The sequence below is a fragment of the Malus domestica genome, chromosome 11, assembly GCF_042453785.1.
Source record: "Malus domestica chromosome 11, GDT2T_hap1".
Taxonomy (NCBI): domain Eukaryota; kingdom Viridiplantae; phylum Streptophyta; class Magnoliopsida; order Rosales; family Rosaceae; genus Malus; species Malus domestica.
Window position 1 is genome coordinate 6,464,855 of NC_091671.1, and position 16,487 is coordinate 6,481,341.

Consider the following 16,487-nt stretch of genomic DNA (forward strand, 5'->3'; position numbering starts at 1 on the left):
CATCTCTTCTCATTTTTCTTCTCTTTATCCTTCATGCTGCTGCAAGATGGGGAGTAGGTGAACAATCAGTCGGAGCTCTGATTGCTTACCTTGTCTGTCACCTCTTTCAGCAGACCCCCTAGCTCGGCGACTTGAGGGACTCCTACTACATGGTTTATATCGCGTTTGACCAAGCCTGAAACTACAAGTAAGCTTCAAGTGAAATTGATACATTACCTTGTGCATCTCCACCAGTTAAAGATACCACCCCTGGATGGAGGAAGAGTATTTCCAGAGAAGATGCCACATCTACCTATGAGACAGATAAGGCAAGTCAAGACGACACCACACTCCGATACTTAGAAGTTTCGTGATTACGAGATCATTCTCCCACAATATTTCCTAATGTCATTTGTACTAAATCATTCACTTGTACTCACTAAAGGAGAACTTGAACCTATGTACTTGTGTAAACCCTTCACAATTAATGAGAACTCTTTTATTCCGTGGACGTAGCCAATCTGGGTGAACCACGTACATCTTGTGTTTGCTTTCCTATCTCTATCCATTTATATACTTATCCACACTAATGACCGGAGCAATCTAACGAAGATCACAAAAAGCGACCGTTTTCGCTACCTAGGATCTATCTTGCAAGAGAACGGAGAATTAGATGGAGATCTCAACCATAGAATACGAGCTGGATGGATGAAGTGTAAGAGTGCATCCAGCGTGTTGTGTGACCGTCGTAGGCCACTGAAGCTCAAGGGAAAATTTTATAGGACGACAATAAGGCAATAAGGCCAGCGATGTTGTATGGCACAGAATGTTGGGCGGTGAAGCATCAACACGTACACAAAATGGGTGTAGCGGAGATGAGGATGCTTCGTGGGATGTGTGGGCACACAAGAAAGGATAAGATTGGGAATGAGGATATCCGAGGTAAAGTAGGAGTAGCCGAAATTGTAGGAAAGATGAGAGAAAATCGGCTCCGGTGATTTGGACATGTGCAAAGAAGGCCGACTGACGCTCTGGTTCGAATATGTGACTACGGGACAGAGGTTCAGGGCCGAAGGGGTAGAGGAAGACCTAGGAAAATTTTGGAAGAGACTCTAAGAAAAGACTTAGAGTACTTGGATCTAACGGAGGACATGACACAAAACCGAGCGCAATGGCGTTCTAGGATTCATATAGCCGACCCCACTTAGTGGGAAAAGGCTTTGTTGTTGTTGTTGTTGTTGTTGTGGAGAAAACCTTTGGTGCTCCACTGACAGTCCCAACTGGCAACGCAGTACGCAGAACATCCCAGCTAGTTAAATCATCAGGTAACTCTCCAGTGACCTACAATTACATTAAACTTTCATCCCTTAATTCAATTGGTGGTTGAGTACGTCACACTGATGAAAGTAGATATAGACCCCATGAGGAAAAATTCTGAAACTAATGTCTACAGATGCCCGGATGTATCATCAATCGTTATAGATATTACTTTACTTATTATGTGTATTACCAAAAGGAGATACTTACTGTTGAACTTATGTGCATGACATGGGAATAACGCTCAATGTTCATGAGCTTCTCAACCTTGACAGAACCAGGTTTTGAGACCTGCATGAGCAAATTATTAATCGCGTTATTATGGCCACAATATACTTAAGAAAAAACAGATCATGATTAAAATCTTCTAAATATAAGAAACAGTAGTCATGTAAGCCATGAACAGACAAGGCACCAAGTGTAAACTTATTATGCTAATGCTGAAAGATACATTAATGAAATATTTTTACCTGCCATAGATTGAAAATAGATACCGGGGAGAATAAAATTTAGCATATGCATGGTATAACAATCTCGAGAATAAAATTCAACATACAGTAATAATCATACAAATAGGAGAAAGGAAAGATTATAAACCTTCCCGACATCATTCCTCCCCAAGTCTACAAGCATAATATGCTCTGCACATTGCTTTTCATCATTCAAAAGCTGCTTTTCCAGCAATAAATCTTCTTTAGGTGTTTTTCCTCTTCTAACAGTCCCAGCAAGAGGCCGGTTGGTGATCGTTTGCTATTAACAAAAAAAAGAAACGCACAGCTCAGCAATTTAGCTAATGAAGATTACAACACTATAGTAGGAAAACAAAAGGGACCAAAGAAAACATAAAAGGTAGGACATCTTGTAGGAACTAGCAACAGAATAAGACGAACACTCAGATGTTAAAATTTTTTGGACTTCCTTTACTTACCTTCTTCACACGTGTCAGAATTTCTGGACTTGAAGCAACAAGAATACAGCCTCTAGCCTGATTATGGAAGTATATACTCATATAATCTCAGAATTACAAGGTGAACAAGTAGATTGGAATTTGGAACCAATGACTCACTGAAAACGAGGCAAACCTGTAAATAAGTCATATACGGACTTGGATTAACTATCCTTAATGCTCGGTAAATTTCAAATGGGTCTGCAAATGTTCGCCTCTCAAAACGCTGGCTTAATACAGTCTGAAATAGATCCCCAGCTAGAGTGTGTTCTTTAGCTGCCAGAACTGCCTCCTTATATTCCTCACTTGTCAAGCTTGAGTCCTCCAATTTAGTACCAAAGAGTTGAGTGTTGAACTCTATTGAACCTGCAGGCAGCCTCAGGCTGAAATTGACAGTCGGTACATTTTTACATTAACCTTAAGTCTTTTTTTTCCCTTTTTTTTAAAAAAGTAATTAATAAGTATGGAGAACTCCTCATTGAAGAAAGGAGTTGATTACTCACGTGATACTCTAGATACCAATGTTTTCAATCTATTTATTCCATCATTGAAGGCCTCCTCAACAGAAGAATATTAATCTAATTGCACCCAGTGAATTACATGTGCTTTCTATAGTAGACAAATATTTTGATTCACCGTGGCAGAAAAAAACAAACAAGAACTTTGAAGAGAAAGAATAAGCATAAGAGCGAGTAACTTGGAAGAAGAAAAAAAACTAATTTAACAATAAAAAGTAGATGTCTTTATGCTGACATGCATTTGAATCGAAGTGTCTCCAATTCATATATTTCTTCACTGAAATCTAGCATGAAAATCACAGTACCTTGTCCACATGATCGAACACTATCACATCATCATAAAAACCAAGATGAACATCAGGAAGATTTCTGTCATCTGGTGGTGCACTCGGAAATGGCAGATTTTTCTTCTCAACATAACGTACTGTATCATAAGAGAAGTAACCAACCCAGCCGCCTGATAAAGAGAGTGGATGTTGTTAACCACCAACTTGTGACTTCGAGAACCTCCATTTTTAAGATTGAATAATGCAATAATACAAGGATAAATTTATGGCAATTTTGTGCCAAAGAAGTCTTTTGCGAAAGCCCAGAATATCACGCAATACATAACACTAGTGTCAACACAGTACATCTACAACCTAACAAAATGTACAGGAAAATATGAGCACACTGATAACCCACAGTTCTACTTGCCTAGTCCAAAACTTTGAGACTAAGAAGGGAAAAATAAGCAAAGCATGGTCTTCATTTTTATAAATAACTTCACCACAACTTTACAAATCTAAGTTTTGTTAACGAACCACATTTAAGGAGAACTGGTTTACTTTGAACTGAGAGGATTAAGATATGAGTACTACTAAAGCGTGTTATTTGTGTACTTATCATACCACAAAATGCTTCTGGAAGTTCATCAAGAAGTTGGGGTGTCCATCCCTCCATGATTCTCCGAGGAACAGTCATTGGATCCTCCACAAACTCCTCTGTCCTACAACCTTCTTTGTGGTCCATAATGGTAACCATGTTCTCCTTAGCCACGATTTCAATGGATGGTTGGGCACCAATAACACTGTGCCGGCCCTAACAAATGATTGACACCAAAAATTTGTAAGTGATCAATTATGGTCTACAGTCAGATGCAAACAAATACAAATGATACAAGGGGCTGAGGACGCTTACAACATTGGAGTCGTTGGAACCCGGCTCAACTGACTCAAACAGAAAACTTGGAGCATCTCTATCATCCTCCTTAACCAGACACCGGTAAGCGAGAACAGGAGTTAGATGATCCGAGAATATGCTCCGAGACAGAGGAATTAAATTCCCCTTCTTCGAGGCTTCTACAAACTTCTCTGATTCGTCGGCTGCAGTAAAATCAATCGTACAAATCAAAACTCGCATTAGTATAACCAATTCAGTTCCTTACAAACAGACATTGCCTGACAGAATCAAATTTTGAATTCTAAAATTTGGGCAGATTATAATCATATAAAGACCACCACTTTCATTGTTCTGCTAATCGAACCGAAATTAGCATTTTACAATGTAAATCAAAACACAATTAACTAAAAACCCAGGAATTCATTTTCTTTATTTTCTTCCAGCAAAACAGTCATAGATACTCAAATGTAAATGGCTAATACTCAATTATCCCCCCCAAAGTTCTACATTTTCTCGGAAACCAAACACATTCCAGAAAGCAAATGTAGTTGAATCAACTGCTCCAGAAGAAAAATTGAAACGAGCCACAAAAAAAATTACAAAGGTCGGGAAGAAAAAAGACAATGCGAAGGTGCAAATTAAAGGAATCAAGCGAAGGAGGAAGGGTGCCGATGTGGGTAATGTACGTAGTATTGCCTACCCAATAAACATTAGAAGGAGAAGGAGCCGCATAGGACTCCATACGAGCAACCAAAGACGATTGACTCGTAATGTGAAGGTTAGCACCAGTGTCGGGATGCCAAAGTGGGTCAGGCTTCTGTTCAGACTGGGTTGCAGCAAAGGGTGCGGCCTGATCAGGCCCACAGTACCTGTGCGGGCAGGTCTGGATATGCTGGAACGTATTGCAGTTATAGCGCCAAAGAGGGCCTAGGAGCAGGCCAACTGGGCTAAGAAAAATTGGGCAGAAAATTGGGCCGAACAGGAGCAAAGGGCTGCTCCAGTATTTGTTGATGGGGATGTTGCCAATGTTGCTGGACTGGGCCCGCAGCATTAAAGGGCCGACCACCACCACTAGAATTAAATTATTGACAAGTGAAAACCAAAAAGCACCAAAAGATTAGGTAAAAGATTTTTCTGTAGTTTTAAAGAACCCAATTGCCATTTAAAGGGGCTAATCATGAATATTATTAGGCTTTTTAAGCTAGAATAGTTTTTAAAATTGGCATAACTCCTTACTTTGAGCTGAGATTTTAAAATCGATAGAACTGAACTCTTAGTTTGTTTACCATCAATTATTTTGGTCATTTTATAAAAAAATTTCATTTAATAAGGTAAAAAGATAAAAATACCCTTAGTTTTCTATCAAACTGAGGATATTTTTGTCATTTAGTCCTTATTTAATGGAGATTTTTCACAAAAAGAAAAAAGTGATCGATGATGGACAAGCTCAAGAGCGATCTTTATTGATTTCAAATAGCAGGATCAAATTGAGAATATATGACAATTTCGGAGATCATTTTAGATGCACAAAAATTGTCGTAATGTACTGTGTTTGCTTAATATCATGTGAATGCAGATTCTGGTATGTAGCATTACAAACGTGAATGCAGATTCTGTCCGAGTCCTTCCCAATTATTCAAACATTGCGATAACGACTCCAATGGCATCTACTACTGTGCTAAATATAATAAAGTCAGTCTCTGTTAATGATCAAATCCAACAACTCTTGATTATCGAGTTGACGAAAGTTGGCTTCGTCGCTTCACTTACCGCTTCATCGCTTCATCGCTTCATCTCTTCCATCAACTCTCATACTCTTCAATCGCTTCAAAGTCTTGCGATCTGTTTCCGAGCGATCCGGACTGTCTTCATGCCTTCGTCTTTCATCTTCGAAATTCAAATTTAAGGTATGAAGTCGACTTTCAAGTTTCGAAATGAGGGAGGATTTTGTATAATTTCAAAATCAGCGAGTAGTTTTTAATAAGGTCTTCAATTGATTTAGGGTTTTCTTCAACTTCAATATCGTCTTATGGTTTTAGTTTAAAATTTTGACTTCAATCTCATTATTTTGATTCTAATTCAATAAATTTGTGTAACGTAGAGTTTTCTATCGGAGAAGGGGGTTGACCTTTGAATTGGGCTATTGTGTTGGTTGCTGTTGCTCGACCAACAGGTAAAAATCTCATACTTTGGCATTCCGTGAACGTTGGTTGCTTGCTGCAAATTTGATGGGCAAAATGATGGAAAAAAAGAAAGAAAACCCAGTCATTTGGTTTACTTTTTCCAACTTTTGGTATACACAGCTAAGCTGGAAGGGTAGGTTGGTTAATGGTTATGGCGTTTAACCCTTTTTCTTAAGGAAGAATTTACCTCTTTTTTTTATTTAAAAAAAAATTTCAAATGAAAAAAAAAAATGTCATATCATATTAGTTTGTCCTTGAAATTTTATTTTGCTTTTAGATTTTATTTGTTGTGCTAGAGATGGAAGGGACGTTTTTAGGATAGATTACTTGTACTAAGCTGGGAGAATCCTATAGGATATTTAGAAGTAGATATTGCATCTTCTTAGAAGTTGTGATTACTTGCAACGCAACCCAATTCCTAGATTGTAGGAACTCCAAGACATATAGAGGGTCTGGCCGATTCCATACTCGATCAGATCCCTATGCCTTGCAGAACAAGCATGGTCATTCTCAGCAAAATTGCTCGGACTTCGCCCACAGCTCTAGAACAGGATGATGGTGGCATCACTGCTGACCAGACTTCTGAGGTAACTGTATTCCAACTGCCTTACTCCGGCTCTGAAAAATTATGATCCCAACGACGAATAAAAAAAAAAAAGCCGCAATGATGAAATAAATTGTCAAAGTCCAAATAAATGACAAAAAACCGTTGAAAATATATATATCCTTAGACCACAAAAGCATGACTGAAATAACAAGAGATGACACGTCATTCAGTACTTCTCATGAAGTCACTAGGGATCAAGCATTTTATCAGAAACAGAGGCAAAGTAGGTTTTATTTTTCTTTATTCAAAATTTTATTCAGAGACTTAGGTAACGTAGGTTTTTGTTCATTTGTAAGTGATGTATTTTTGCTCCCCAAAGTGTTGTCTTTATAGGGACTTGTGTTCTGTTTTTATCCAGTAGATTTTTGCTTATTCTTAACTCGTAAGTGATTTGTTGTTCTTCGAATCGTCTATTTTGTAGAGAGAAGTTCTGTTTTAGCTCCGGTTCCAAATTTTTTTTTAGCAAAATTGCTCCTCAAGAGTCTTCCCATACAAAATCTAATTGTTAGCCTTTTATGTTAATGTGTTGTTGACAACTTACCCTAACAAAAGAAAAGATTAGCAAAAGAAAATCAAATGATACTCTGCCTGTTTCGCATGCAGATGCTGCATAAGCTTTCCGTTCAGTCTGAGAGGACCCTTAGTAGCAGATTATACAAGTGTACACATACAATCAAAAGTTTCAATCCCAGTCTCCGCATTCCTCAATAGTTCAAGGTCTTTGATTGACTAGAAGGCCGGTTAACACCAGAAACCACAACACCACCAACAATTACTTCACCTTAGGTACAATTAAACAACCATAATTTCAAATTTAATTTTTTTTTTTTTTTTAATTTTCTTCTTTGATCTGCAGCCTTTAAATACGTAATCACACCAACCATGTTGATATGAACAACCTGATGTGTGTTTTTTGCGTGGGATGTGATTTTTTATTTTCTAGGTTATTTTCTTGAATTTCTTTATTTTTCGAATCGGTTATTGTTAAATTTGTATTGTTACTGGAGATTTGCGTGTTGGGTAAGAGATAAAAACGCAAGCTTTCGCATAAGTAAAATTCATTTTGATTCCAGCTTTTTGCTGATTGTCTGGGTGCTTGTTGATGTTCATCTGTTTTCGGGTTTCAATTTTTCAGTATAAGTTTGTATTTCATGCTTTATGTCTGCATGAAGTGTTATCTGATGCTAAAATTTGTTTCTTTTAATTGTTTGGTAATTCAGAATTAGATTTATGGGTTGAATTCAGTTATAAGAACTATAAATTAAGGTGGATTTAATGCTCAGATCATGCAAGAGTAGATATGTATTAGGTTTCTGTGAAAGGTTGAGTTATAAATGCAGAGTCAAGGTCAAAAGCTTACTGAGCTTGATGATGAATTGCCTGTAGATAAGCGGGCGTGTAATTCATTGGAGTTTAGAGCGAGTTTATCAAACTCTTCAGCTCAAATCCATATGAATTCTATGAACTCCACACCTGAAACCAATCGTAATATAGACACTTGGACACCTATTTGTTTCTTAATGTAAATAGGGTTGTAAAATAGATTTCCACATGTATGTAAATAGTGTTGCATATCATATACACTTAAAACCCGCAGCATCGCACAGGCACTCTTGCTAGTGCCAAACGAAGACAGCTGCCTATTTTTTGTCTCAGACGGGATCGAGAAGCCTTAAACTATGCGATTCCTTCCCAATTATTCGAACATTGCGATAACGACTCCAAAAAGCATATACTATAGTGTTAAATATAATATAGTCAGTCTTTGTTTATTATCAATCCAACAACTCTTGGTTTCTCCTTGTTTATCTAGCGAAAACTAACCATAGTTTTCGTTACGTTGATATTGCTAGCTAATTTGTGATTATTGTCTCCCAGCAAAACTGAATTCCATTAATTTGCAAAGAAGAGATCGATCATGGCTTTGGCGGTGGTAGGTGGAGCCGTTCTCTCCGGTTTCTTCCAGCAAGTATTTGTGAAGTTGGATTCTTTGGATGTCAAGAACTTCATCCGGGGAAAGAAACGGACCGGTGGGTTACTAAACAAGTTGGAGACCATGTTGCTGTATCTTAATGCCGTTTTTGATGATGCTGAAAACAAGCAAATTAGTAACTCAGGTGTGAGGCAGTGGCTGAATAAGCTTAAAGAGGTAGTCCTTAATGCAGAGGATCTGTTGGACGAGGTCAAGACAGAAGTGTTAAGGCGGAAAATAGAAGCTGAATTTGGAAGTAGTACAAGCAAGGTACAAGACCTCATATCTGCTTCTTTTCATCTTTTGAGGAGTCAGTGGACTCGAAGATAGAGGATATTCTTGAGAGGCTAGGCTCCATTGTAGAACAAAAAGATGCCTTTGGTTTGAAAGAAGGTGGAAGTCACAGAATCTCACAAACACTACCTTCAACTTCTTTGGGTGAAGGCTCTGATGTGTATGGAAGAGCTCATGACAAAGAAGACATCATTAAATTGTTGCTGTCAGATGACGTTGCTGACAGTAAGATAGGCGTCATTCCGATCGTGGGGATGGGTGGGATCGGAAAGACCACCCTTGCTCAACTCTTGTACAACGATGATAAAGTGAAGCAACATTTTGAGCTCCAAGCATGGGTTTGTGTTTCTGATGAATTTGACGTTGTTAAGATCACACAAACAATTTATGCATCGGTCACTTCACAAACTCATGATACCACAGACCTGAACCAGCTTCAAGTTAAACTCAAAGATGCTTTGGTGGGGAAGAAGTTTCTTTTTGTTCTTGATGATGTTTGGAACGAGAATTACAATATTTGGGATTCCTTAAGGCGCCCCTTCGAGTATGGGGCTCATGGAAGTAAGATCCTTGTCACTGCAAGGAATGATGGTGTTGCATCTACGATGGGTAATTTTCCTACCCACCATTTAAAGCACTTACTTGAGGAAGACTGTTGGCTTTTATTTGCAAAGCATGCCTTAAAAAATGCAACTGTTGATATGGATCCAAATCTTGAAGTAATTGGAAGGCAAATCGTTAGCAAGTGTAACGGTCTTCCTTTAGCTGCGAAATCACTTGGTGCTCTCTTACGCTCTGAATCAAACGTGGAGGAATGGGAAAATGTACTCAAAAGTGAAATATGGGAGTTGTCAGATACAAAGACGGACATTATGCCTGCACTATGGCTAAGTTACCAGTACTTGTCTCTGGTGTTGAAGCGTTGTTTTGCCTATTGTTCGATATTTCCCAAAGATTATGAATTTCGCAAGTCTGAATTAGTTTTGTTGTGGATGGCCGAAGATCTTTTACAACCCCAAAAGAAGACTTTGTTAGAGGATGTTGGAGAGAAATACTTTGATGACCTAATCTCACGGTCATTTTTTCAGCACTCGTTGTCAAATAACAGTTTCATCATGCATGATTTGATTCATGATTTGGCGACGTATGTATCTGGAGAATTTTGCATTAGTTTGGAAGACCACGACTTCACATTGGGCAATGTGAGCAAGGGTCGTCATTTCTCTTGTATGGAATCGTCTAATGTTGATTTCAAGAGATATGACACTATTTATGAAGCTAAGTATCTGCGCACCTTCATTCTAGGCAACCTCTATTCATTGCCGACAGTACAGCTTGATCTCCTTTTAATGCTACAATGTTTAAGAGTTCTCAAACTAAGTGTCAAGGAGTTGCCTGATTCGATTAGAAACTTGAGGCATCTACGATACCTTGACTTGTGTGACACTCTAATCCAGAAATTACCAGATACGGTATGCAGTTTGTGTAATTTGCAAACGTTATTGTTGTCGAATTGTCGCCATCTTGTTGAGTTGCCCACTGATTTGAGAAGACTAATCAATTTGCGCCATCTTGATATAAGAAGTACAGTGATAAAAAAGATGCCACTCCACATGGGCAAATTGAAAGATCTCCAGACATTTAGAGGTGAATTTGTTTTAGACAATGATACTGGAGGAAACATTGCTGACCTAAAGGGGTTTGAGCAATTGCGTGGGAAACTACATATTTCAGGGCTTCAAAATATTGTACATGCTGAGGATGCGTTGGAAGCCAAACTGAGGGACAAGAAACGTCTCAGAAAAGTAATTTTCAAATGGGAAGGTGACACTATCGATTCTCAAAACAATAGAAGAGTGCTGTGCAACCTGCAGCCCCATACAAACGTGAAAGTACTTACAATAGAAGGATATGGTGGTACAACGTTTCCAAGTTGGTTAGGAGATGAGTCTTTCTCTAATCTTATCAGTCTCCGACTTGTGGCTTGTGGATATTTGTTGGAATGCATGAAAGTCATATCTTTTGTTAAAATGCATGCATGAAATAAACATGTTGGATGACTAGTGAATTAGGCTAGTCAACCTTCTTTGTGTAAATTAGGCAAGTTAGGCAAGTTAGGAAATTAGACAAGTTAGGCAAGTTAGGCTTATGTTATCTTTCTTTTCCTATATAATGTTTCATCTTGTAATTGTTTTGATATGAAAAACACATCAAAAATTCTACATGGTATCAGAGCAGGAACTCGAAATTCCTGGCTCTGTTGATCGTTTCCGCTAAGTTTCTTTTACTCTAAGCCAAGATGGCTGGAGAACTTTTACTCTAAGCCAAGATGGCTGGAGAACATTTACTCTAAGCCAAGATGGCTGGAGAACATTTACTCTAAGCCAAGATGGCTGGAGAACTTTTACTCTAAGCCAAGATGGCTAGAGAACATTTACTCTAAGCCAAGATGGCCGGAGAACATTTACTCATTTACTCTAAGCCAAGATGGCTAGAGAACATTTATTCTAAGCCAAGATGGCTAGAGAACATTTATTCTAAGCCAAGATGGCTGGAGAACATTTACTCATTTACTCTAAGCCAAGATGGCTGGAGAACATTATGAAGCTGAGAGCTCGATGGATGCTTTAGCTCTACCTAACGTTGTTCAAGTTTGTGGCACGAAGCCATTATTCTTTGTTTGCAGCACGAAGCCATTTCAAGTTTGTTTGTTTACTGCACGAAGCCATTACTGTTTGTTTGCAGCACAAAGCCATTTCAAGTTTGTTTGTTTGCGGCACGAAGCCATTACTGTTTGTTTGCGGCACGAAGCCATTTCAAGTGGGAATTTGGTAACATGGCGCAGCAAGAAGCAAAGCATTATTTTTACTAAACCTCTTCCTACGGTTCAGTTCATGCGCATTCTGTCCAAGCTTGGCTCAAGGAATCCCCTCGATCCAGCTTGAGGGGGAGTGTTGGAATGCATGAAAGTCATATCTTTTGTTAAAATGCATGCATGAAATAAACATGTTGGATGACTAGTGAATTAGGCTAGTCAACCTTCTTTGTGTAAATTAGGCAAGTTAGGCAAGTTAGGAAATTAGACAAGTTAGGCAAGTTAGGCAAGTTAGGCTTATGTTATCTTTCTTTTCCTATATAATGTTTCATCTTGTAATTGTTTTGATATGAAAAACACATCAAAAATTCTACAATATTGTTTTTCCCTGCCAGCATTGGGGCAGCTACCATCCCTCAAAAGGCTCGAAATTAATGTGTTGAATGGAGTGGAATCAGTGGGCTCTGAGTTTTATGGGGGAATTAAACCTGCATTTAGATCTTTGGAGGTTCTGAGATTCTGCAATATGCAGGAATGGCAAGAGTGGTATTTCCGTGGAGTGGATGAAGAAGAAGGTACAGATTTTCCTAATCTTCGTGAGCTTAGTCTGGAGAAGTGTCCCAAACTAACGGGGAAAATACCATTAGACTACTTCCCAAGACTTGAGCAGCTAAGTTTGCAGGAAGTTAATATCGAATCCCTTGCTTGTTTGCAAGGATACAATAATTTCCGTATTGAACTCCCATCCCTCCTTAAGTTGGAAATATCAGATTGCCCGAATCTGGTATGTTTTGTGGGTAGTGGAGTGCTGCTTGCGGCCAACTTGAAGGAGATATCTATGTCCAGGTCTAAAAACTTGTGGTCAGTGCCAGCAGAGATGCAAATCTCTCTCTCATCTCTTCGGTCGCTGTTCATACAGATGTGTGAAGAATTTAAATCATTTCCGGTAGAATCTAAATTCCCATCCCTTGATGTTTTGAAGATAAAGGGATGCCCAGAATTTGTGGGTTTCCCCCATGAAGGACTGCAAGCGCCCAACTTGAAGATGATGGAAATCTATGAATGTAACAAATTCATGTCACTGCCAGAGGAGATGCACACACTTCTCCCGTCTCTCGAGTCTTTGTTCGTATTTGAATCTCCAGAATTGGAATCATTTCCGGAAGGGGGATTGCCCTCTAAATTGCGTTCACTCAGAATCTGGAGTTGTAAAAAACTGATGGCAAACCGTATGCGGTGGGGTCTACAAACACTCACCTCTCTCAAAGTCTTGGATGTCAGCTTCTCAGAATGTGAAGAATATATTATCGAATCATTTCCAGAAGAGGGGCTGCTGCCAACCACTCTCACTTCTCTCAAAATCTCCCATCTTCCGAATCTGAAAGCCATTGATGGCAAGGCGTTAAGACACCACATCTCCCTCAAGGCGTTGGAGATTTCTTTTTGTCCTCAACTCCAGAGCTTGCCAGATGAAGGGCTACCCACTTCTCTTTCTCGTCTACTGATCTCGGGATCCCCTTTACTAAAAGATCGGTGCCAGAGAGACACGGGAGAAGATTGGGCCAAGATTTCTCACATCTCCGAAGTAATAATTGATGTGCAATGGTACGTAATTTGTCAAAGTGTGGTTATGTGTTTCACTACGATCTGGCTGTGTGAATTTCAAGTAATAAACATATTTCAAATGTTAATATTCACGTAATAACAAATTTTACAGGTACTCCTGTCCCATACAAACCTGAAAGTACTTGTGATAGAAAGATACGGAGGTACAATATGGTTAGGAGATGACTCGTTGGTTCTCTCATCTTGTCACGGAGGTATAATATGGTTAGGAGATGACTCGTTGGTTCTCTCATCTTGTCACTTTTTGTTGGAATTTTTGGATCGCTGGGCCCGCCCCACTCTAACGACACCGATACTGTCCCCACTTAACCACCTGCACAATCCTCAGGTGTGAGGTTTTACCACAAAAGGCCTCCCACTTAACCACCTGCACAATCCTCAGGTGTGAGGTTTTACCACAAAAGGCCTCGGTATTAGTTAGAGTGGGGTAATACTATTTAAACCCCTTTGGTTTTCTTCACCCCACCGATGTGGGACAGTTTAACACTCCCCCTCACGTGTAACCTCATTTAGTGGTTCATACGTGGAGATCCACATCGGTGATTGAAACTCAGAGGTCGGCTGACGTTGGGCCCACTTGTTTTCAATTGGAACTCAGCGGTCGTCGTCGGCTGACGTTGGGCCCACTTGTTTTCAATTGGAACTCAGCGGTCGTCTCTATATTAAGAGCTCAGACTTGTTTCCTTCCGGGTGGTAACAAGCTCGTTGGCTTGCACGGGCCCGCAACCATGGGCTCTGATACCATGTTGGAATTTTTGGATCGCTGGGCCCGCCCCACTCTAACGATACCGATACTGTCCCCACTTAACCACCTGCACAATCCTCAGGTGTGAGGTTTTACCACAAAAGGCCTCGGTATTAGTTAGAGTGGGGTAATACTATTTAAACCCATTTGGTTTTCTTCACCCCACCGATGTGGGACAGTTTAACACTTTTCGACTTGTGGCTTGTGAATATTGTTTTTCAATACCAGCATTGGGACAGCTGCCATCTCTCAGAGGCTTGAAATTGATGGTTAAATGGAGTGGAATTGTTTCAGTGTTGTTCTACTCCCTCTTTTTTTGCTGTCTTTGTCTTGTGGCAGTTATTTTGTATGACTGTAGTCTTTGGTGAGCAAAAGCTTCGAATTATGAAAAACTCTGCTGATGAGATGGACAGACAATTCTGATCGGTGCCAAGGGAGTCACCATGTTAATTCACAATTTTCCAGTCCTAGAGAACGAGCTTTAAAGTTTTAACAAGTTTATGAGTTATGAGCTCAAGTTTTCAAATTTCCTTTTTCAAGTTTGTTTTCAAATAATGTCTATTGAGAGGTAGATTTTGGTACTTTGTGGAATGTGAGTTCAGAAGTTTGGTTTGTAAAATATGGATGATGATTTTGTCTCCGTGAAATTGTGAATCAATGATCATGCACTAATGTTGTAAGACCAGATGAATCCTTAATATATCTTTCATGTTGAAATGGAACAGCCTTATCTTCATTACCTTGGCACATGTAAACAGAGATCTGGTTTTGTGGGAATGGATTACTGAGATCCATTGAATTGATATCCAAAGGCTGAAATCTAACTTTGAGATCTGGTTTTGCTCAATCACAATTTTGTACAGGTTTCTCCTGGGAGTTCTTAAATCATCCTTCTGCTACTCAACAGACATCAATCTGAAACATACGGCTTGTTCAGGTACACCCTCTTGTTTGAAATTTGCGTTTCTTTTTATGATGTTTGGTATGGTATGTCAGTTTTTACGTATTATTCGATCTCTCAGTCGAACTTCAATTCAGTATTGATCATTTACTACAATATCTTCTCAATGTGCTTTGTTCTAATAGCTTTCCTTTTTGTTTCTCTTCTCGACCGCACTTATTTAAACTACCATCACGAACATAGGAAATTGCTGTCTATAGAGGGTTTCGGTTTTCTGATATATGTTATATAGCTTAATATGTTCGTCCTATGACAGCCAAAATACATAATTTGTTTTCTGTTGAGACGCTTCTCTCAAATCTGGCCATGAATAAAGAGCATAACTACGATCCCATTCAGCAGGCAAAGTTCTTTTAAGTTTTGTTTACCTCATCCTTAGTTTTCAAGATATATATTTTCTGGTTCTCAATTCTTATAATTTTCATTGTTTTGTTGCCAACTTGTTACTCACCGCTATTCAAAATTTGACCATTTTTTTATTTTTTATTTTTTTTGCGCTACATTGTTTGCCCTGAAATTTGCTAAGATTGCTCAAACCAGGTCCGGTCTAGAGATTTTTGAGGCTGGGGCAACGTCAAAAAATATGCCCTCACTTCATATAAAAAAATTATTTGTTTTCACACATAAGACATCGATAAAATTATATTTAGAAAAAACTTCAAACTCAATAATTTAGAAATACAGAATAACTAATTTATTTTGTATCGAGAGAATGAAACAAAAAAAAACCTTCGGGCTTATAAGTAGATAGATTATGAGTTTTGTTTTCCATCTGAATTTTTGAAGTGTTTTTGTATAAATCGTGAGGTATTTTTTCTTATTTACTAACCTCGTCAATATAAGACTAAAAAAATAATAACGTTTTCGAGTTTTTAAGGATATGTATAAGTAATGAATGAACACTAAATTAAACATTTTGATGACACGTAATATTATTTGCAAATTTAGTCTACGCATTACTCTTTGTTGAAGATTAGACTTGAATTGGAACGGATATTTGAAAATAGCAACCCACATAGCTACTAGCTAGTAAATATATTAACAACCAAACAAAAATTTGTAAAAATTGAAAAAAATAAACATTCACATAGCATTTCGAACTTAGGACCTGTAGTTAATTTTAAACAACAAAAATCATTGCTTTTAATTAAACTTATTGATTATTTAGCCAAATTTTATAAATTTATACTGTTATGAAAAGAAATTTGTAAAAATTAGAATGTAAATAAGCACACATGGTGTTTTGAACCTAAGACCTTCTCAATAATTTTAAATAACAAACCCACCAGTTCTAGTTAAATTTCTTTATCACTAAACTAAATTTTATAAATTTATACTCTTATAAAAACATATATACATATAT

General features: G+C 38.3%; 2 protein-coding genes across 6 annotated transcripts; one reads left to right on the forward strand and one right to left on the reverse strand.

The window, feature by feature from the left end:
• Positions 1-1,362: 1,362 nt before the first annotated feature.
• Positions 1,363-4,124, reverse strand: LOC114819708 (anthranilate synthase alpha subunit 2, chloroplastic-like). Of its 2 annotated transcripts, none has more exons than XM_070808073.1 (7): positions 3,940-4,124; positions 3,651-3,840; positions 3,066-3,217; positions 2,379-2,625; positions 2,225-2,281; positions 1,894-1,965; positions 1,363-1,587 (listed from the first exon to the last, which is right to left on the reverse strand). In XM_070808073.1, the coding sequence occupies exons 3-7, from the start codon at positions 3,074-3,076 to the stop codon at positions 1,486-1,488; spliced, it is 489 nt and encodes a 162-aa protein (XP_070664174.1). In that variant the 5' UTR covers positions 3,077-3,217; positions 3,651-3,840; positions 3,940-4,124; the 3' UTR covers positions 1,363-1,485. The 2 variants fall into 2 exon arrangements, with proteins under 2 accessions (XP_070664174.1, XP_070664173.1); XM_070808072.1 differs by having other exon boundaries at positions 1,894-2,046.
• A 1,376-nt stretch (positions 4,125-5,500) lies between these two features.
• On the forward strand, positions 5,501-15,132 carry LOC139189316 (putative disease resistance RPP13-like protein 1). Of its 4 annotated transcripts, none has more exons than XR_011573100.1 (4): positions 5,501-5,828; positions 6,023-6,094; positions 7,315-7,497; positions 8,590-8,725. XR_011573100.1 is itself a non-coding variant. In XM_070808066.1 (4 exons), exon 4 carries the CDS (start codon positions 9,232-9,234, stop codon positions 11,017-11,019), a length of 1,788 nt encoding a protein of 595 aa, XP_070664167.1. In that variant the 5' UTR covers positions 5,501-5,828; positions 6,023-6,691; positions 7,315-7,497; positions 8,590-9,231; the 3' UTR covers positions 11,020-11,254. The 4 variants fall into 4 exon arrangements, 2 of the variants coding, with proteins under 2 accessions (XP_070664167.1, XP_070664166.1); XM_070808066.1 differs by having other exon boundaries at positions 6,023-6,691; positions 8,590-11,254; XR_011573101.1 differs by lacking the exons at positions 7,315-7,497; positions 8,590-8,725 and adding an exon at positions 15,027-15,132.
• Positions 15,133-16,487: the final 1,355 nt, after the last annotated feature.